We start from the raw sequence: 22,847 nt of genomic DNA, 5'->3' as shown, positions 1-22,847 counted from the left end.
CCAAAAGTCATATCACTGTTCCACTTGAATCAAACAGTAGAATTACCAGTGTTCTTCCCACAGCCAGATTCTGTAGCTGAAAGAGCACTACATACATTAGACATCAAAAGAGCGTTAATGTACTACATTGACAGAACAAAACAAATTCGGAAAACAAAACAATTATTTGTTGCTTTCCAAAAACCTCATGCAGGAAATCCAATTTCCAAACAAGGCATTGGTAGATGGATAGTTAAATGCATTCAAACTTGCTATCTCAAAGCAAAAAGAGAACTGCCTATTACACCAAAGGCACACTCGACTAGAAAGAAAGGTGCTACCATGGCCTTTCTAGGAAATATTCCTATGACTGAAATATGTAAGGCAGCCACATGGTTCACGCCTCATACGTTTACCAAACACGACTGCGTGGATGTGTTAACAGCACAACAAGCCACAGTAGGCCAAGCAGTATTACAAACTTTGTTTCAAACAACTTCAACTCCTACAGGCTGAACCACCGCTTTTTGGGGAGATAACTGCTTACTAGTCTATGCACAGCATGTGTATCTGCAGCTACACATGCCATCGAACGGAAAATGTCACTTACCCAGTGTACATCTGTTCGTGGCATGAGTCGCTGCAGATTCACATGCGCCCACCCGCTTCCCCAGGAGCCTGTAGCTGTTTCGAAGTTGATCTTGAACATTTGTAAATTTGTAAATATAACACTTTAAACTACATTATGTATATACATATTCACTCCATTGCATGGGCACTATTACTATAATACACAACTCCTACCTCACCCTCTGCGGGGAAAACAATCTAAGATGGAGTCGATGCCCATGCGCAATGGAGCCGAAATGGGAGGAGTCCCTCGATCTCGTGACTCAAAGACTTCTTCGAAGAAAAACAACTTGTAACACTCCGAGCCCAACACTAGATGGCGGGATGTGCACAGCATGTGAATCTGCAGCGACTCATGCCATGAACAGATGTACACTGGGTAAGTGACATTTTCCACATATATATATATATATATATATATATATATATATATATATATATATATATATATATATATATATATATATATATATATATATATATACGGAGCGCAGAGGAACACGTCCAAACCCGATGGCGGAAAGAAAACAATCTAAGATGGAGTTGACACCCATGAGCAATGGAGCCGAAATGGAGGAGTCCCTCAGTCTTGTGACTTGAAAAGACTTCTTCGAAGAAAAACAACTTGTAACACTCCGAGCCCAACACTAGATGGCAGGATAATGCACAGCATGTGTATCTGCAGCGTCTCATGCCACGAACAGATGTACACTGGGTAAGTGACATTTTCCATATATAGCAAGAGAGCTATTGATATGTTTACTGCTAATTATTCTGATTCAGTCTATGAAAGATACCTCAATAGTGGAGAAGAAAATAAGTTACTTACTTGTAACTGTGGTTCTCCAGTATTGGTATCTTTCATAGATTCACATGGGACCCACCCTCCTCCCCATAGAGGCTCACCTCATGTTTTCTTCCTTTTATACATCATTTGTGCTAGAAAATCTGAGAGACTGGAGCCTCTGTGCGGAGTGTCCTAAAGGGTGGTCTCACCTGATTGGCTGGAATTTGGGTCTTTTCTAATGACACTGATAAGCTATGAAAGGGAGTTTATTTTTCCATTAACTTCAGTGTTAAATGTAAATTTACTGCTTTCTATATACCGTTGGACTCCCACTTCGACGGGGAATGATTCAGGCATGTGAATCAATGATACCAATACCGGAGAACCACAGTTACAGGTAAGTAGCTTATTTTCTTCCTTGCCTGTAAGGCGCATTATGTACACTTGAGAATGTCTTATTGAAATTAATACCTGCTTTTTATGTTTGTAGCGTTTCTTAGTGTATAATCTCTGTTAGTTAAGTGTTAAAAAGGAAAGTTTGTTCCTCCATTTAGAAGAGGAAAGTGATCCCAGGACTTCGGTGATAAAATTGATTTTTACAGTTAATGTCTAGTCACCTCTGACTGCCTTGGAGATCCCCAAGAAAAAAATCTCCTTTCTCTTCTCTAACCTGTATAAGCAGACCATTGGTCCAACAGCAGTATCTTAATGCCTCCACTAAAGGGTGCAAGTTCTAGATTCAAATCACTCAATTAAATGTGTCTGAACACCAGGTATTGAGTGTTCGAAATAATGAATTGTATTGTCTTTATTGAATGTTAGTACATTTAACTAAATTACTAAGACTAGAATGTTTGGAAAAATTTAACCTACATGCCCTTACGTCCCACCTGGTGAAATTAAATTCATGATGTCAACATTTTAATCTGTTCATTGTCCTGTAACAACTCGATTTGACATCTGCAATATGGTGCGACAGATATGAATAAGATATTCGACCATTTGTATAAGAAATATTATGAACTGGTACTTATAAATGTATTTAGAATATAGCCATGCATTTGCAATTACTGTTTCTGTGATTTTACTGTATATTCACACTCCTTTTAAATCTGTTTATATATCTCAGTGTGATGCAAGTTCAGCAGTTAGCCAGTAATTATGCATTTTGTAAATAGTACAATGCTATGTGAGTGATAAATACATTATTTTTTATTACAGTTGCAACATTTAACTACATCAGAACTGAGAGCTTATTTGTGCTCGCACCAATTGGATCCCTCTCACTAGGTTCTGTAATGAGTGCCATGGGACTTGGATTCCTTCTGTCAATGCTTTTTTTCATAGAGCAAAATATTGTGGCGTCTCTCACTAATGCTCCAGAGAACAGGTAACCTTACCTTTTGAAATTGTCCTAATGATGATTTTAAATTTGCTTAGAAGTATGTTATAGCTCTACAAGGCGCCTTGTACTTCAGAATGGTAAACAATTATATTTGTATGTTCAGTGATATTGGTTAGTAGGAGCCCTACCAAATACAATAATTTACTCTGTTCATGTTTGTACTTTACATTTCAGCTTCATAATGAAGTCTAAAGTTTAGTTTCATAGAACTAAGCATTCTAACCCTTCATTGTTGGTTAGACAAAAAATGTTTAATATCTTTGGCTGATGCTGCATACATCTTTTGTTAACACAGGAAGTCTGCTGCCCTGATTTTTCTACCCCTCACCAGCTTCCTTCTGTTGAGACTTGGTGTTCTGTCGGTAGGAGTGTCATAGTCTTCCCTTTGAAATGTCTTCCATTGTACCTGCCAGAGTACTCCCAGCTCTGCATGTACCCTCATTCATGTCACAAAGCAGTTCAATGCAGTACAGCCAGTTACCTGACCTAGTAGGGATTCTCTCAACAAGGGCTTCTGTTGACCGGTATTGTGCAATACCCTAATCCTGCACTGAGCATCCACAACCTGGTTGGAGGAGGCCCGACATTTGAGCTATTCATCCATGTTGATTGGATAGCTCTGTAAATCAGCATTGAGGTCAGTTCAGTGCTTTGGGAATTCTCACTGACCAAGAGGGAGCTGTTTATGAGTACAGTTGAGAAGAAACTGTGGTCCAAGGGAAGGATTTCCTAATTACTTGTTTCCTACCAGGCTAGGGACTAAGCCTGGTTCAGGACTTTTGTTGGGTATGCTGTTCCACTTCCTGAGGAAATGTACCATGCCTGTTGGAAAAGTAGATTCATCCAGGATGAGACTGGATGGAGAAATTAGTGTATCTCCTCAGGAAAAAAGGCCACCCAGCTGGAGTTTGAGATCCTGTGTGTGTGTGTGTAGGGAGAGCCTCGATTTTTATCTGCAACTGGTATTAAAATCTGTTCAGTGATGATGGACTTGGTGGCATTTGAAATACCTGTTGCTGGAGTTCAGTGGGAAAAATTAAACTACGATTGACACGTCTGAAGCTGTCCTTCAATCTGGCATCATTAGTAGTCATAACCACTAACCATTTTCCAGAATATTATGTGTAGATGCCAGTGAAAGTCTCCACTTTGTAATTTTTTTTGGGGGGAGGGTAAGGAGGGGGAGGAGAATCACCCACACTTTCGATTGAAAAGGTATTTTTTGACTTGCCTACATCTTTTGTCCCCCAGACGCCTGTCTGGATCTGGAGATTCTTCTCAGGTGATACCCCTGTATACTGTTGTGTGTCGTCGATCGGCTCCACGTCAGTCGTCAGCAGCACTGTGTATGATAATGCAGGTCCTGTATAGGCGCTACCCCGATGCTGACTTGACTGAGTGTGTTCTGCAAGAACCACAGCACAGAAACCGCCCTCTTAGCATGCACCGACGAAATCAGATCCAGAGTCGACATGGGTGAAACCGTAGCACTCATGCTCCTGGATCTCTCTGCAGCTTTTGACACTGTCTGCCACCACACACTCAGCACACACCTTCACAACGCAGGGATAAGCCACAAAGCCTTGGACTGGCTCACCTCCTTCCTCACCAACAGAACCCAAAAAGTCTGACACCCCCTTCCAATCGCCCGCCACCAAAATCACCTGCGGAGTCCCCCAAGGCTCCTCCCTCAGCCCCACACTGTTTAACATATACATGACCCCACTAGCCAACATCATCAAACCCCATGGAATCACCATCCTCTCATACGCTGATGACACTCAACTCATCCTCTCCCTCACCCGCAACCCCAACACTGCCAAATCCAACCTACACAACGCACTCATCGACACCGCCACATGGATGACAGCCAACCACCTGAAACTCAACTCAAGCAAAACCTAAATAATCCTCTTTGGCCCACACAAAAACACCTGGGACCCCTCATGGTGGCCCACCACGCTAGGCCCTGCACCCACCCCCGCCAACCACGCACGCAACCTCTGCATCATCCTGGACTCCTCCCTCTCGATGACCCAACAAATCCACGCTCTCACCTCCTCATGCTTTAACACACTCCGCATACTGAAAAAAACGTTCAAATGGATCCCCACAGTGACCAGAAAGACTGTCACTCACGCACTCATCAGCAGCAGACTTGATTACGGAAACCCCCTCTACGCTGGCACCAAACTCAAGCGCACACTACAGTGCATCCAGAACTCAGCAGCACGACTCATCCTCGACCTCCCCCGACACAAACACATCTCTCCACACCTCAAATCCCTCCACTGGCTCCCCATAGACAAAAGGATCACCTTTAAGATCCTCATCTTCGCACACAAATCACTCCACAACACAGGCCCTGCCTACCTCAACGAAAGAGTCACCTTCCACACGAAACCTCCGCTCAGCCAACCTCTCTCTCGCCTCTGTCCCCCGCATCAAACACACCACCACCGGGGGCAGATCCTTCTCCTTCCTTGCACCCAAAGCCTGGAACGCCCTCCCAACCCACCTCCGCAAGACCCAAAACCTTCTTTTCAGGAAGAGCCTAAAGACCATAGGATTTATATGGCCGCATTGTACTTAAAAACTCTACAGCTCCATAATGGCTTCACTCACTTCCCAGCACAATAAACCACCACAGATCCCAGTGCTGGATTTATTGAAAAATGCATCCAGAGGGCATCCTAGAGCTGCCCCCTGTATTTTAGCCAATCCTCTAGTGCAGGACTGACTAGTCTGTGCCAGCCTGCAATTTCCAGATGAGTTTCTGACCACATGAGGAAGAGAGCCTTTGTGCTCTCTGTGGCCAGAAACAAAGCCTGCAACAGCCCCCACCCCCAAACTCACCCTCCCTTTACAGGAACTGTAACACCTGGCGGTGAGCCTCAAAGGGTCAGGCCTCTTGTTACAGTGCCCTAGGGCACTCCAGCTAGTGGAGATGCCCGCCCACCGGACAAAGCCCCACGTTTGGCGGGAATGTTGGCGAAAAACTAGGAGTGATCACTTCAGCTAGGACCACCCTTAAGGTGTCTAGAGCTGCAGTGACCCCCTCCTTGCAAAATTCTCCGTCTTGGTTTTGAGGACAGGGACCAATAGGGTTAGGGCTGTGTTCCTCTACCCAAAGGGAGTGGACACCGGAAAGGTGTACTCGCCCTCAGGGACAGTAGCCATTGGCTACTGCCCTCTGACCCGTGTAACACCCCTAAATCCAGGATTTAAGGGCTCCCGTGAACCTAGCTCGTTAGATTCCTGGCAACCTCCAGAAAAAAAGACTGCTAAGCTGTCCCCCAGCAGAGAAGACTGAAGACACCAACTGACTTAGCCCTACAGGCCTGTTTCCAGCTTCCGAAGCCCTGCTACAAAAAGGCGTTGCATCCTGCAGGACCAGCAGCTTCTTAAGTCCTCAAGAGGACTGCCCCGCTCCCTGAGGACAGCGGCCCTGTCCAAAAAGAAACTCCAACTAAGGACTCCAAAACTGCCCTGGATCCCCGAGTCTTGCCCACTCTGCACCTGACGCCCGTGTCCAGGTGGCCCAATCGACTAGAGCTGGTCTCCAGGCAGTTCTGACCTAGTGCTCACCATGGGTTGAACCCTCCTGTCCAGCACAACAACACCTGTAGCCTAAACCCGGAGGACCCCCCGACCGTGAGAACCGGGTGAAGATTCCTGTCACCAAAAGGTACCCCTGCACACACAGCCCCCTGGCCTTGGAGAATCCAACCTTCGGTGCAGCAACATTCAGCAGGCTGCCCTCCTCCTTATCCATTCTTTGATTTTCTGGAACAGAAACCCCTGGACTTAGCCTGCAGCATCTTTGGGACCCCGGGGTCCCCGTTGGAAAGCATTAGGAGCCCGATGTTGTTTGCACCCAGCTGCCCTTGTGCTGCTGTGGGTGTGTGTTTGGTGCTGACCTCTGCCCCCTTGCCCCTCCCCCAGTGCTCCTCTAAACCCGACCCAGTGCCCATCTAAACGACCCAGGTCTGTACTCTGAAGATGCGGGTACTTAGCTGCAAGCTGCCCTGTTTTAGAGTGCCCACAGTCTCCATAGGAGCCCAAGTTAAATCTACCTCAGTTTTGACCTCTGCACCCGGCTGGCCCCATGTTGCCAGTGGTGGGTGTTTGGGATTAACTTGAACCCCAACCTGTGGACATCCTAACCCCTGGAGACTGGAACTGTAACTCTTGTACTTACCTTGAAACTGTGCTAACTTTTATGCTCCCCTAGAACTGTTTGAAAATTGCACTGTCAACTTTTGAAACAGATATTTGCTATTTTTTCGACAACCGTATAACTTGCCAAATTGAAACAGTGGTGTTGATACATATGTTTGGTACTTTTTACAAATGTGCTTACCTGCAAACTGAACCTTGTGGTTCTAGAAATAAAGTAACAAAATATATTTTTGCTATATAAAAATCATTGGCCTAGAGTTAGTCATTGAGTGTGTGCTTCATTTATTGCCTGTGTGTACAGCAAATGCTTTGCACTGCCCTTGGATAACCCTAACTGCTCGACCACGCTACCACAAAAGAGAGCATTAGTAATATCTACTTTAGCCTTTGTTGAGTCTTTGGGGATCCCCTGGACTCTGTACACTGTATCGTTTTGATATAGCATATACAGAGCCAGCTTCCTACATTAGTGGTTCAGCTGTTGTGTCTACGACTTTGCATTTGCTGGACTACTCAGTCAATACCTGATCACACGACTAAATTCCAAAGTTGCCTTTAGTAACTGATTTTTTTATTTGATTAATTTTTCTAAATTATTAAGTCCTGTTGGGCCTTGGTTAAGTCCCCTTTTGCATTTGTTTTTTTAGATTTAAAAGTTACTCTAGTTAGGGGTAAGTAGTAGAAGTAGGCTTTAGTTCCTTAAAGTAATTCCCAACTTTAGTAACTTAATGAGCAGCTCAGAGGACATGGTTGTGGAGCTCAACCTCACCCCTTATCTCCATCTCAGGATGGGAGCGTTATTGTCCTTCTGCAGATTCAAAAATATTAAAACATGTTCCAACCCTGCCAAGGTCAAGCTCCAGGAGCTCTTGGCAGAGTATACAAGGGATCACCCTGCGGAGGAGGAAGACCTCCCATCAGAGTAGACGTTAGAGATGAGGAGGATGAGGATGAACGTAGCTATAGAGAGGGAGAGAGCAGAAATGGGCTTAGCACCTATTAATGGTTGCAGCAATCTAAATAGGGTCAGAAAGCATTCTGGTGGCCTACAAATCCCCAAAAGTATTGTCTCTAAATATGAAGGTGATGACATCACCGAGTGATTCACAGCTTTTGAGAGGGGTTGTGCAACCAGAAAGTTACAGATCTCACTGGGGAGCTCTCCTTTGGGAACTATTTACTGGCAAGTGTAGGGATAGACTCCTCACGCTTTGGTAAGGACGCAGAATCCTATGACCTCATGAAGGCTACCCTGATTGAGGGCTGTGGATTCTCAACTGAGAAGTACAGAATTAGGATCAGGGGGGGCTCACAAAACCTCGAGCCAGTCCTGAGTTGATTTTGTTGACTACTCAGTCAAAACATTAGATGGTTAGATAAACGGCAGTGGAGTGCATGACTATGATTGGCTTTATAATTTGTTTATGAAAGAGCATCTTTTAGGTAACAGTCTCAAAGAAAAGTTGCATAAATATCTGATAGACCTAGGTCCAATATCTCCCCAAGAATTGAGAAAGTAGGCAGACCATTGGGTCAAGACTAGAGTGACCAAGACTTCCACTGCGGATGACCAAAAGAAAGGGGTTACAAAGCCTCCCCAGGGGAAGGGTGGTGAGACGCCTAAGGATAAAAAGTCTTCTCAAGGGCCCCATATACCTTCACAGGAGGGTGGGCCCCAAGCCTCTTCACAATCCTCGCATGGGTAAAAAAAAAATTGAATCCCAAAAAGGCCTGGTGTCACAACTGTAGACAGTGTGGACACCAAACTGGAGACTTGTCCTGTCACAAAAATGATCCCCCTAGCACTGCTCCAGTTAGTACTGGTATAGCCAGTCTCCAGGTGGGATCAACAGTGTGCCTAGAGCAAATCATGGTTCACACTGAAACTACTTTAGTCTCTGAGGGTGGGCTAAATGTTGCCACACTTGCTGTCTGGCCCCCTAACATGCAGAAAAGCAGACAGCACCTCTTGATTATTGGGACAAAGGTACCAGTGTCACCATGGTGACAGAAAAACTAGTTTCCCCAGGAGAGTATTTGGCTGAACAAACCTATCTAGTTAGCAATGCGGACAATGTAACGAAGGTCCATCCCATGGCTATGGTGACCTTTAAATGGGGAGGGTTACTGGCCTGAAACAGGTAGTGGTCTCTTCTGCAATCCCAGAGGAGTGTCTGCTAGGGAATGATCTGGAGTCCTCAGCTTGGGTTGAGGTAGAACTTAAAACCCATGCAGCCAAGCTGGGAATCCCTGAACTGGTGTGTGGGAAAACCAGAGCACAGGGTGAAAAAGAAGTGTTGGAGCCTGGAATAGTGGCCCAACCTTCCAAGAGAAAGGACAAGAAGATGTGGAGACCAGCTTCTGAGCAGCGAAAGAAACAAGACCTCTCTTCTCAGGAAGAAGTCTTATCTTCTGAGGGACCTATGTCCATGAAGCTGGATCCTTATCAGGTAGAGCTCCTGGGCCCGGGGGCGGGGGAGAATGTGGGGGGCTCAAGGTAACAGCTGTGACAGGAACAAACAACTGTCCCACTCTTGAAGGCCTGAGGCAGCTGCACAGGAAAAGGGTGATGACCGGAGCTCCCACTCCTATACACTGAGGCCAGAGACCCCAAACTTGGTGCAGCCAAGAGAGTGGTAGTGTTTCACCACTTTAGGGAGTTTCTCTTAACTTCGGCCCATGACATCCCCCTAGCTGGGCATCTGGGACAGACAAAAACATGGAATAGGCATGTCAGCCATTTCTACTGGTCCCATATGTCCCAGAAGGTGAAGGAGTTTTGTAACTCCTATGTCACCTGCCAAGCCAACTTCTGTTTGGCCGCCCATATAAGGGGACCACTTGCACTCGTAAAAGAAGGCTGGGAGAGACCTCTCTGTGAGCCTAAACAAGATGTAGAGGCTTGTGTGCTTGGCCTCCGCTCAAGGATGGCTGGGTACATGGAAAAGGCCTCCAAATACCTTGAGGCCAGCCAACAGCTCCAGAAACAGTAGTATGGTCAAAAGGCTGCACTGGTAGAATTCAAACAAGGGCAGAAGGTGATATGGGTTATGGAGCCTGTGGCTCCCAGGGCACTTCAGGACAGATGGAGTGGCCCTTACCCTATCCTAGAGAAAGTGAGGTCACCAGCTTGATAGACCTGTGCACCAGCAATACACCCAAAAGGGTGATCCATGTAAACCGCCCAAAGCTCTATTGTGACAGGGCATATCAGTAACCATGCTGATGGTTACTGATGAGGAGCAGGAAGCAGAGTGTGAACCTCTCCCTGACGTCCACTCAAATGACCCTAAAGATGGGTCAGTTGATGGAGTTGTCTACTCACACCCTCTCTGCCCAGCAGCAAGCTGACTGCAGGCACGTCCTATTTGACCCCTGGACATACCCACCTTGCTGTCAAAACAAAAATGTATAGACAGCCAGACTGTCAAAGAGAGCATCAAAGTGGAAGTCCACAAGAGGCTGGATTTAGGGGCTATTGAGCCCTCTGATAGTCCCTGGGCTAGCCCAGTGGTCTTAGTCCCCAAACCTCATTCCAAAGATGGCAAGAGAGATGAGATTCTGTGTGGACTATAGGGATCTCAACTTCGTCACCAAGACACATGCTCACACTATACCAAGAGCAGATGGACTAATTGACAAAGTCCTTGCTGGCCTGGAGTCCTTTAGTGCAGCATATCTAGATGATACCGCTGTCTTCAGCTCCTCCTGGCAGGATCACCTGATCCACCTGGGAAAGGTTTTGCAGTCCTTGCAATCCACACGCCATGCCAACAGTAGGCCTCACTAAGGCATCAGTGCCAGATAGGGCAGGGTCCTGTTGTATACTTGGGTCACCTTGTAGGTGGAGGCCAAGCACAACCTTTACAGCCCAGGATCCAGACAGTTCTGGACTGGGAAGCTCCAAAACCCCAGACTCAAGTCAGGTCATTCCTTGGCTTGACTGGTTACTATAGGAGGTTTGTGATGGGATATGGACCCCCCCGACAGAATTGACCTCAGAGAAAATGCCCAGAAAAGTAAACTGGACTCTTGACTGTCAAAATACCTTTGACACCCTGAAGGAGGCAATGTGCTCAGCACCAGTTCGCAAAGCTCCAGATTATTCAAAGCAGTTCATTGTGCAGACAGATACTGCTGAACATGGGATAGGAGCGGTCCTGTCCCAAACCAATTATGACGGCCATGACTAGCCTGTTGCTTTCAATAGCAGGAGGTGACTCCCCGGGGAGCAGCATTGAAGATCCATTGAGAGGGGAGGCCTTTGCTGTAGTTTGATCACTGAAAAAGCTGAGACCGTACTTCTTTGGTACTCACTTAGTTTAAATTGGCCACAGACCTCTCAGGTGGCCGATGCAAATGAAAGGTGAGAACCCTAAACTTTTGAAGTGGACCATATCCCTACAGGGAGTGAGCTTTTCAGTGGAACATAGACCTGGAACTGCCAATGCAGATGGCTTTTCCAGGTTCTTCCACTTAGACAATGATGACTCTCTTGGGAAAGGTTAGTCTCATCCTTCTTCGTTTGGGAGGGAGTTGTGTATGAAAGTGCCCATTTTTACCCCCCCCCCCCCCCCCCCTTCCCCCCCCCAACCCTCAATTTTTGCCTGTTATTGATGCTGACTTGTGTGCTGGGATCCTCCTAACCAGGCCCCAGCACCAGTGTTTTTTAGTTTTTTTTAATCAAAAACCGTATATTTGTTCCCACAATTGGTATACCCCTGGCACACAGTTAAGTCCTTGGTAAAAGGTACCCATGGTAACGAGCCACGTGGACAGGAAAGGTCCCCAAGGGATTAAGCATGCATTATGCCACCCTGGGGGCCCCTTACCAACCCCATGCATACTGCCTTTACAGCCTGTGTGTGCTTTTGGAGAGAAAGACAGTCGACATGGCATCCTTCTCAGGGTGCCATGCGCACAGACATCTGCCTGCATAGGTAGTTCACCCCTCTAGCAGGCCTCAAAGCCCTAAGGCAGGGTGCACTATACCACAGGTGAGGGCATAGCTGCATGAGCCATATACCCCTACAGTGTCTAAGTCCATTCTTAAGCATTGGAAGTAGTGTGGCCATACACAGTATATGGGCTGGGAGTTCCCAGCACAATAAACCAACACTGATGTTTGATTTATTGGAAAAAGCACCCAGAGGGCATCTTAGAGATGTCCCTTGTATTTTAGCCACACTTCTAGTACAAGACTGACCAGTTTATGCCAGCCTGCCACTTCCAGGAGAGTTTCTGACCACATGGGGTGAGTGCTTTTGTGCCTTGTGGCCAGAAACCAAGCCTGCACTGCGTGGAGGTGCTTCACACTGTTTGGACTTTTTTTTCACTAGGATCCTGCTAACGAGGACCCTAGTGATTGTGCATGCTCTCCCAAATTTATTTGCTATGGTACGTTTTACACCCCACAATTGGCATACTGGTATAACCCCTGTAAGTCCCTAGTATATGGTACCTAGGTACCCAGCATTGGTACACCAGAGGTCCCTATGGGCTGCTGCATGTTTTATGCCATCCATGGGAGCCCATTCAAACTGTCTACAGGCCTGCCATTGGAGTACCCTTTCACTGCTGGTTCACTACTCCAGGTCACTGCAAGTCACCCCTATGGTAGCGTTTCTAGTCCAAAGGACAAGGGTGCAGGTCACTGTGTGTGGGCTCCCCTGTATGAGCATAGGTACCTCTACGAACTTCACTTGTAATCCCCTGAACTTTGTAGGTGCAGGGAAGCCATTTTAAATATGTACCTGTGGTACAGCTACAGAATGGTAACTCTGTAACTAGGCATGTTTGGTATCAAAAGTCTGAATCCCATCTCAGTACGGATGCCAGTATTGGTGGCATGATCCCATGCACCCTGGGGGCTCCTACCAGTCTTTTAGGGTCTGCACGAAGCCCACGGTGCTGCATCCCATCAGACAGGATTTTGCCATCCTGCTACTTGACCACCTAAAGCAGGGGAAGACAGAACAAATTATTTCCTGCGGGAGAGGGGTGCAACTTCCTCTTGTTTTGGAAATAGCTGTTACGGGGCTGGGAGGGGTAGCCTCTCCACGCCAGCTGTTTGCTTTGAAGGGCACATTTGGTGCCCTCCTTGCATAATCTGGTTTGCACCAGTCCAAGGACCCCAGTCCCTGCTCTGGTGCAAAACTGGACAATGGAAATGGGAGTGACCACTCTCCTGTCCAGCACCACCCTAGGGTGGTGACCAGAGCTGCTTCAGGTGGCCACTTGGTTCTGTCATCTTGAAATCAAGATGTGCAGAGGCCCCTAGGAGCATCTGACTGGTCAGGGTACATATCCGACGTCAGTGAACCCTTCTGATAGGTGATCACCTTGCAGAGTGACCAGACTCAGTTTTGGGGCTATTTGTGGAATCCTTTGCAGGTGGGTGTTGCAGTAACCAAGAGTTAAGTCCCCAGAACCTTGCTGGTCCCCTTCAGCTCTGCAAATCTCCCAACAGCTCCAGTTGCATTTGCTTGTTGGTGGCCCTCCTCACCACTGACCCATCTGCAATCTGGGGACCAATGAGGGACAGTTCTTAGGTGACTTGAGGTACTCTTGCAGTTCCTGGACTTTGCACCTGGGCTTCCTCCATTACTGTCGACCCAAATCTTCACCCACAGAAGGGTGTGGGCTTGCCTCCTGACCCACCAGGACACTCCTGTGTGGACTGGATTATTTCCTCTTCTTTTGTAGGGCCTCTTCATCCAGAATCCACCGTTTGGTACCACTGGCCTGGTCCTGCTTTTGCAGTATTCCATCTACAAGTCCCCAAGATAGCCTATGGGATGACCAGATAACTTGCCTCTCCACTCCTGGTCGCTAGGGGTCTTCTACTTACCTCTGGCGTTCCACTCCCTCCCAGCCCTTAGCAAACCACTCAGTATCCTCTGGTGGGGGACCGATTCTTGCATTCCACTTTTTTAGTCTATGGTCTGGGCCCCCTACAGGGCCCTTGCTACTTTATGCTATTTCCTAATACTTACATGTTTATTTTGGGTGTATTTACCTCCAGAAGAGGTTTTGCCTATAGTAATCTAGTTTGGAAGTTCCTGTAATAAAGTCTTTATTTTTGCAACACTGTGTGGTTCCTTTTAGGAGTGATAAGTTAGTGTGCGACTACTCTAGTATTGTAAGTGCTTCACACTCCTCCTAGATAAGTCTTGGCTGCTCACCACAGCTACCACTAGAGCCCTGGCTACCTAGACACTTTAACGCCATCTAATGAGGGTTGCCTGGACCCAGTATAAGGTGTAACACCATAGGTGTCCACCACACACTGGGCCAGCCTCCTATAGGCACCCATCCATATGCATTCCCACGCATGCTTCCTAGCTTCTATGTGGCCATGACATGGGCTCCACAGTCCTCATGGGTCAGGGAGCCTTTGTCAGGAGGCTCTGTCTCTAGACATGGCTGGAAAATCAGGGCGTTTCCCTGGTGATCTCAACACTTGGCGGGCTCTCAACATCAAAGCGGACAAACTCAGCTGACCATGCCTGGTCGATCACAAATGGCATCTCAATCCAGATATGGTCCAAGGTCTCTTTCAGCAGTGGGGAGAGCTTTGGTTTGATCTGTTTGCTTAGACATAGAACGCACAATGTCAGCAGTTGTGTGTGTTGAGTTTCTAATGCGGCACTCGTTTGGTGATGCTTTTCGTATTGAGTAGAGCTCAGGCTTCCTGTACGCTTTTCCGCCTGTATTACTTCTGCCTAGAATTATCAAGAAGATCAAGGACGACTGGGCTGAAGTAATCCTTAGGGCTCTGGACTGGGAACGAAGTGTCTGGTAGCCTGAGCTAGTGAGCATGCCCACCAATCCTCCAATCAGACTCCCCCATTGGATGGATCATTTGTCACAGCAGCAGGGGAGAGTTCACCACCTGCACCTGTCAAGTCTCCACCTTCATGCGTGGATATTGAGCAGCAGCAGTTGACAGCTTTTGACCTTCCACCTGAAGTCTAACATTATCTTGGCAGCCAGGTGACCCTCCACCAAAACAGTATATGCCTGTCGAAACAAATTTGTAGCATGGTGCACAGAGACGTCTTTTGATACCCTCTCTGCCCCTCTTTCTGAGGTCCTCTTGTTTATACTTTCTTTCGCTCAGCATGGCTCTGCTTTGGGCACCCTCAAAGGTTATTTGTCTTTTATCTCTGCATTTCTGAGATTACCTGACCAATCCTCTTTGTCTTCTATAATTAGTATGTTCCTTAAGGGTCTTATACATGTTTCCTCCATCACTATTGATCATGCCTCAATTGGATTTGAATTGGTTCTGACATTACTCGTATTCCCCTTTTGAGTCACTTCACAATTACTCTCTCAAGCTTCTAACATTGAAAACAAGCTTCCTTGTAGGCATTACATCTGCCTGCAGGGTGAGTGAGCTGCAGGCAGTCATCTAAGCCACCCCAGCTTTCCATCTATCTGGACAAAGTGGTGCTTTGCACCAGGGCTTCCTTTTTGCTAAAAGTGGTCACGCCCTTTCATGGAGGTCAGTCCATCAGCTTGCCTACATTTTACGCACCCTCCTCCTCCTTCTAAGGAAGAGGAGACTCCACGGCCTGGACCCAAAAAGCGCTTTGGTGTTGTACCTTGATCTTAACAAAAAGTTCCTGGTGGATGATCAGTTCTGTTGGGTATGTGCATGTGAAGAAAGGGTGGGCAGTGCAGAAGAGAACTATCTCTAGATGGGTGGTTCTCTGCATTACAATGTGCAGCACATTGGCTAAAAAGCAACCCTAAGGGTTTGCACGTTCACTCTACCAGAGTGACAGCTGCATCCGCTGCTTAGCACGTGAAGTTCAATTCCTGCACATCTGTCAGACAGCAACATGGGCATTACAACACACATTCACCAAACATTACTGCCTGGGTAGCAGAGTCTGGAGGGACGGGTATTTTGTTCGTTCAGTCCTGCTGGACTTAATAGTATATTGGTTTGCAGACGCACCTCCCGGGATGGTATTTCGTGGGTGTCTACACTAGGGTAAGGAATCTGCAACTAGAAATCTTTATCAGGTGAACAAGTTAATTACTTTTGGTAATGCCTTATCTGTTAGAGACAATATTTAGTTGCAGATTCCTTATCGACTTGCCTATCCTCCCTGCAAACTAATTTCTATGGACAGGGACTCCACTTTCAGGGCCTCTAGTTTTCTTCATGGCTCTGCGCTTCTGGCGTGAAAAAGAAACTGACGTCAGCACACCGGGTGATGCCTACATAGGTCCCAGGACGACCTATCTGGGGCGCATGTGACAGACAGATGCGCAGCCGACCAATGTCACCTGACCACACACAGGGGCAGTGCTCTAGAGAAATCTCCAGATCCAGACTTACACCTGGGGGGGAAATTGTAATGTATGTAATCTGCAGCTAGATATTGTTTCTACCAGATATGCCACTACCAAAGGTAAGTTACCTGTTCATTGGGAGCATGGAAATAGGGGCCTTGTTGTGAGGTACCTTGCTCCTTTGCAGAAAGGGTTTTGCTGATGTACTATTGACCACATAGCTACTCTTAACCACTACAGTTATTAACATGGATACTACCAGAGATGGCCAGTAAAGCTACAAGTCACCAGTTTGCTCTGTAAACAAAGAGTTGCCTAACCCAGATGAGGCACCTCAAAGTTGTCGGCATAATTGGGCCTAGGGCAGCCTTGATGTAGTGCATGATAACATTAGTCAAATAGGTAATGGATATTTTGACTCCTATTCACTGCTTGGAATTCATCTACCTTCATTATCGATATAGTAATGATAGATATAACTTCTGTCCTTTACAGTTTGGGTGCATATGCCTACCTGCAGATTGCTCACAACTGAATATCCTAGGCCACAGTCTGCTCCCAGAATCTTTCAACAGAGCTCCTCTGTGCTGGTAGGGAGTGCTGTCCCTATCTTTGCACCAGAAGTGGAGTCACAGTGATGTCACTGGAGCCATGTAACGACCACCCCAGTACCCTGATATCAGTTCTAGTTTTTTCCACACTTTTGATACTTGTCCAGAGTCTCTCCTGAATTCTGAGGTTAATTAATTTCACTCTAATAGGAGTATGTCTCCACTTAAAAATACAACATTTAACCTGTGCCAAAGATGTGATAGACAGATGCCCATTACTAGCACACCCAATGATTGCCTGTGGTGTCTAGCTTGTAAACCCAATTAGTCAACGTGCAAGCTCTGCCTTAGAATGAATCCAAAGTCCAAGGATCCGGAGGCCAAGTATTCATTGCCCATGCCAGGTAGGTCTGTCTAGGTCGCTGTTGATAAAACACTGTCCAGAACACAGTCAAGGTCTCCCTCACTTTCCACACCCTCATCCAAAGTCTCAAGCAAGAGATCTAGATGCTAACAAAAAGGAGCATCATTCCCTTTCTCCCAGAAGATTGAAGCCTAGGAATAAGTTCCCTCCTTAAATTTCACCCCACTGCCTTTCTCTTCAGAGCCAGAGTTGGTGGTGCTGTCTCCCCAAGTGCTAGTTGACTTAACTCCAGTATTGGGATTTTCATAGATTCACATGCTTGAATCATTCCCCGTCGTCGAGATGGGAGTTCCCGGTGTAATATTATAGCAGTGTTATGATAACTTAAATGTATACCGGCTTAAAATGTATTACATTAGTAGTCTACCCTGTTTTTTTTTAGGAAAAAGACCCAAACCAGATTTTAGCCAATCAAGCTGCCCCTTCCCCCAGAACACTCCTTTGAGAAGCTACAGTGCCTCAGATTTTCTACCGCACATCGTGCAAGGGAGTGTCCACTGAGCTCTGAATGTCACATCTTTCTGGAATTTATTCTAGTTTTTTTCTCCTCAAGACATTGTGGTTTCTAGTCAGACTTCCAGGTCTTTTCTCTAGACTGCTTTACACTCAATTTTCGTGGATTTTCAGCATGTCTGACAAGGAGAGGAAGAGTCTCTTCAGGGCCTGCAAGACCTATGGAAAGAAGAGGCTTCACTTTGAGCACCCCCCCACAAAGACTGCATATACTGCTTTATCCACGACACTCTGTCAAGGATTGTGAAGTATGCAGAACCTTTTTTAACAAGACCCTTAAAGACAGAGAGGGCAGGCTTATTTGGCTCCAGAAGCTGAAAACAAGGAAGAATCCTGTTTCTGGTTTGGACAGTGAGGACTCTTCTATTTCCTCTTGGCAGGCTCAAAAAAACAGACAGACCACCTCAATCTCCTCATGTGGAGGACCAACCTAAAAAGGTGGCTTACAAAGACCAAACATGGGTCTTAGAAGACGCACAGCTCTTCAAGTTCTCCTCACAAAAATGCTATACCCTCACACAGGGAAAGTAGAGAACATTCTTTCTGCTCAAAACATAGTAAAAAAGCGACTTCTGAGCCTCCTCTGCCACCTCCAACGTCTAAGCAGTCTGTCAAACCGTTGATGACAGTCGACGAGATCGCCGACCACTACATCGAGAAACATCTGCACGCCATCTACAACGGTTTATACAGTATGATCTGCTCCCAATGTCCACACGACTACAACGCCGTCATCAACGCTAAAATTATTGGTTACCTCACCTCCGTCAACAGTTCCAGCGACGGGACCATCGTCGATGATTACATCCTTGTCGTCGACGACTGCTTTGTCAATGAGACTCATACAATCGTCATCACTGTCAACGACGACCACATTGACGGGCCCGTCAATAGTGGATATTTTAGAAAAAAAAACAAGGAAGTTAAAATCCCTGACACCGTCACACACCTCACCCAGTAAAGTTTCTCTTTTAATTCCTGCTCATCTTTTAGAGGGTGATGAAACAGATGAGGAAGGGCCATTTAGAGCAGCCCATAGTCCTTCTGAGCTACGTATAAAGTGTCGGGATTTGGGAGAGGATAACCAGTATGATTCTCCTGATGATCAAAATTCGTATCAGGAACAAATGTTTCCTATACCAGGATCTCTTATCTCAGACCTCCAATTAATGTTAGCGGACTACAGGAAAAGATTTCCACCTGTTGAATCGGAAGACCAAAAGACAATTATACCTTCACTGGTACCACCTCCTTCTACGCCTGTTAGACCACGGGTATTACCATTGGATGTGCCTCCACACACACCTCTTTCGGTTCCACCACAAGACCCATTAATGTCCGATGATGACAGGGAAGTGGGGGAATTGACAGATCATGTTACGGAATGGGATTACTGTCAGATTTCTTCACCGTCCCTGCAGACTCTCCACCAGGTGACATTGGTGGATTTCACAGTTCGTTGCAACAGGCAGCGAAAAGGTTTGCACTACCTATGCCTACAAAGCAGATGGACTGCTTTCTCTATGACCTTAAGGAGCCCTTTCAAAAAAACGTAAAATCCATGCCCATAGTAGACAACATATGGAGCGAGGGTATTAACATTTCATTAACTTAACGCGGTTTTACCCCACTTGGATAAGAAATATAAGGTGTCAGACAATGCCCCTTACTGGACATCCCAAGCCAGATTCTGTTATTACTCAGGCAGCACAGCGCACGTCTAGAAATCCTTAAGCTCCAATCTCTGCTCCACCTGATAAAGAAGGGAGAAGGCTTGATAATATTGGTAAGTGCTTCTCCTTGATGTCCTCCCTTACAGTAAGGATGTCAAACTCATTAGTTGTAATAGAAAGATATGACAGGCAGCTATGGGCTGACATCGCTCCTTACATAGACCATCTTCTTGAGGAATCAAAAGCAGAAGCAATGAAGATAATACAGGAAGGGGAAAGGGTTTCAGCGGAACTCAGATTGTGCAATGAATATTGCTACTACGGCCTTTCGTCAGCTGGCAAGCGGAGCTGTTTTAAGGAGACCGGTCTGGCTTCGTGCAGCGTCTTTTAGTCCAGAAGTAATTCTTGACTTAGCTTTCGATGGGGAAGCTCTTTTCAGGAAACATGTCTGAGGCTCTGCAAGGTATTAAAACTGATACAGAGACAGTCCCTTGGAACCCTGCAGTTCAAAAGACAGCCCTTTCAGGGTGCCAGAGGAAGGGGATATCCATCCTTCCGGGGGGGAGGGGTGCCAGCAGTATTAATATCCTTCTTCCGTCTCAAATATTCAATTCTCTCGAGCCCAATATCAGCAGAGGCAGCCTCCACAGGAAGCATATACTAGAACCGCACATAGAACAAGAGCAGGACAACAAGCCAGAGAAGCAGGTCGCAGGCAATGGCTTCTTCCTCACTCCGGCTACTTATCCTTCTTCAAGTCTCATAATACGAGAAAGGATTTCCCAATACCTGCACAGTTGGCAGATTATGACCTCCGACCGTCGGGTGTTAAACCTTATTCAATGTGGCCATACACTGGAGTTCATGCAAATTCCAGGACCCCATCCTCCATGCTCACTGAAGCACCTAAAGCTCTTCAGAAAGGAAGTTTGGTCGATGCTCAAAGGAGCTATAGAAAGGGTCCCGGTTCGGGACAGAAACAAGGAGTTTATTCTCCTTTCTTTCTTGGCCAGAAGAAATGGAAAAATTGGCGTCCAGTCTTGGACCTCCGACACCTGAATACTTACCTCAAAAGGCAGTAATTCCGTATGATTACGGTACAGGATATCTGTTCCCTTCTCAATCCAGAAGATTATATGTCAACCGTAGATCTTCAGGACGCATACTTCCATGTTCCTATACATCAATCTCACAGAAAATTCCTCAGATTTGTAGTAGTCGGAGAGCATTTCCAGTTCAAGGTGCTTGCTTTCGGCCTCAAATCGGATCCCAGAATTTTCACCAAGTGCCTGGCTCCAGTAACAACTTTCCTCAGAAGGCACAAATTTCTAGTCTTTCCATATGTGGACCACTGGCTCATCAAAACAAGGTCCAGTTCGCAGACTCTGAAAGCAACAAAAGCCTGCATAGACCGGTTTGCCAAGCTAGGCTTAACTGTCAATCACAGCAAATGAGCTTTCCAGCCCCTGAAAATAAGGACTTTCCTGGGTGCGGTTCTAGACACATCCAGCTCCTACAGAAGAAAGACAGAAGAAACGAATTTCTTTAGCAAGTCTTGTTCAAAAAAAGGTCTGTTTCAGTTAGTCTCCAAGTCCCTACTGTGGAATGATGTCTTCTTGTAGCATTCTGTCGCCTCGGAATGCGTCCACTTCAAGAGCAGCTGGACAATCAGTGGACACAGTCCAAGGGATCTTTCGATGACTTAATCAAGTTATGAAACCAGTGAGATCACATCTGCCTGGGTGGACCCAAGCATCTCACCTATCAGTAGGTCTTTCTTTTCTTCCATCTCTGGCCCCACGGGTGATCACAACTGAGCATTCCTTCAGGCTTTATCAGTCAAAGGCAGGTTGGAGTCTCATCAGAAAATTTATCATATCAATTATCTCTAACTGAAAGCAGTTCACTTAGCGCTTCAAGCCTTTCTACCGAAGATAAAGAATTTGTCGGTACTCATACGTACAAGGAACACCACATCAATGCACTATCTCAACAAACAGGGGGGAACCAGATCCCTGCTCTTATCTCGAGAATCTCAAATTATCTGAAACTGGTCCATCCTGAATGTCATTGGATGATTTCTGCCTGCTGAGAGAATACGCAGTCACGAATGGGAGCGAAACCAAAATGTGCTGGATCGCATCTTCTCTCATTGGGGCAAACCAAACCTCGATCTTTTTGCCACTCCCCAGAATGCAAAATGCCTGTATTATGCAAGTCAGGATCACCATCCGGGCTCTTGGGGAAATGCATTTTTAATAGCATGGTCAGGAATTTATGCTTACGTTTTTCCTTCCATTCCCCTCATTTCGAGAGTCCTGGCCAAAATCAATAACGAGAACTGCAGGATACTTCTGGTAGCCCCAGCATGGCTTCAGCAGCATTGGTTTACGGAGTTACTTCTCCTGTCAGAGGCGCAGCATACCTCTGCCAGTGATACCGTGCCTGTTAACAATGAACGATGGTCAGGTTCTCCACCCGGATCCAGCATCGCTTCATTTTTCTGCCTGGCTCTTGAACACCATGAATTTGAGCATGTGAACATTCCTTCCGACTGTAGTCTCATTCTGGCCAGAGTGGCAGCTGATAGCACCATTAAATCATATCAACTTAAATAGAGAAGATTTTGCATGTGATGCAAACAAGCTCAGGTTTATCCTTTTTCCTTATCACCAGAGCAAGTGCTATCTTATCTCCTTCTTTTAGCCAGACAAGGTTTGACAAATTCTTTAATTAGGGTCCACTTAGCTGCTATTTCACGCTATAGGTGATCAGGAAATTCACCATCCTTGTGGTCAACAAAAAATATCAAGCAGTTTCTTAAAGGACTTTTTCGTTCTTTCCCACTGGTCAGACCACCATCCTGGCAGCTTAATATAGTTTTGTCTCAATTGATAAAACATCCATTTGAGCCCATTCACAGGGCAGACTTAAAATTCTTGTCATGGAAGGTTGCACTTCTTCTTTCCCTGACCTCAGCTGGGAGAGTAAGCGAAAATTCAAGCTTTCGCGATCCAAAGCCCTTTCTTGCAGTTTAAAGACAATATAGTAATTTGTGAACAAATCCCAAATTTATACCCAAAGTTCCTTCTGACTTTCATATCAACCAGCCAGTTATTCTGACGTATTTTCCAAATCCATCAACGCCAGCGGAACAACCCCTGTATTTCTTGGACGTCAAAAGATGTCTTAAGTTCTGTCTGGACTGGACGAGAAGTTTTAGAAAAACAAACCAATTATTTGTTATTCAGTGCCCCTTGGAAAGGGCAGCCGATTTCTAAACAAGGAATTTCTAGATGGATATCTAGTTCTAGTGACTTTTGTCACAAAGCTGCAGGAAAGCCCCTGCACAGAACATCGCATGCACGCTCCTCTAGGGCTGTCTCAGCATCCG

General features: G+C 46.2%; 1 protein-coding gene across 2 annotated transcripts in view; it reads left to right on the top strand.

Moving 5' to 3' along the window:
- The window catches only part of SLC4A11 (solute carrier family 4 member 11), a 759,568-nt gene that overhangs the window by 611,102 nt on the left and 125,619 nt on the right, over positions 1-22,847 (top strand). For both annotated transcript variants that reach the window (XM_069204998.1, XM_069204991.1), the window contains exon 16: positions 2,618-2,786. In XM_069204998.1, the coding sequence (XP_069061099.1) occupies positions 2,618-2,786 (169 nt within the window). The remainder of the gene's footprint in view (positions 1-2,617; positions 2,787-22,847) is intronic.

Source organism: Pleurodeles waltl, chromosome 1_2 (assembly GCF_031143425.1).
Source record: "Pleurodeles waltl isolate 20211129_DDA chromosome 1_2, aPleWal1.hap1.20221129, whole genome shotgun sequence".
NCBI lineage: Eukaryota > Metazoa > Chordata > Amphibia > Caudata > Salamandridae > Pleurodeles > Pleurodeles waltl.
The sequence above is the reverse complement of the archived record's forward strand: the minus strand, read 5'-3'. Positions and strand labels throughout refer to the sequence as shown.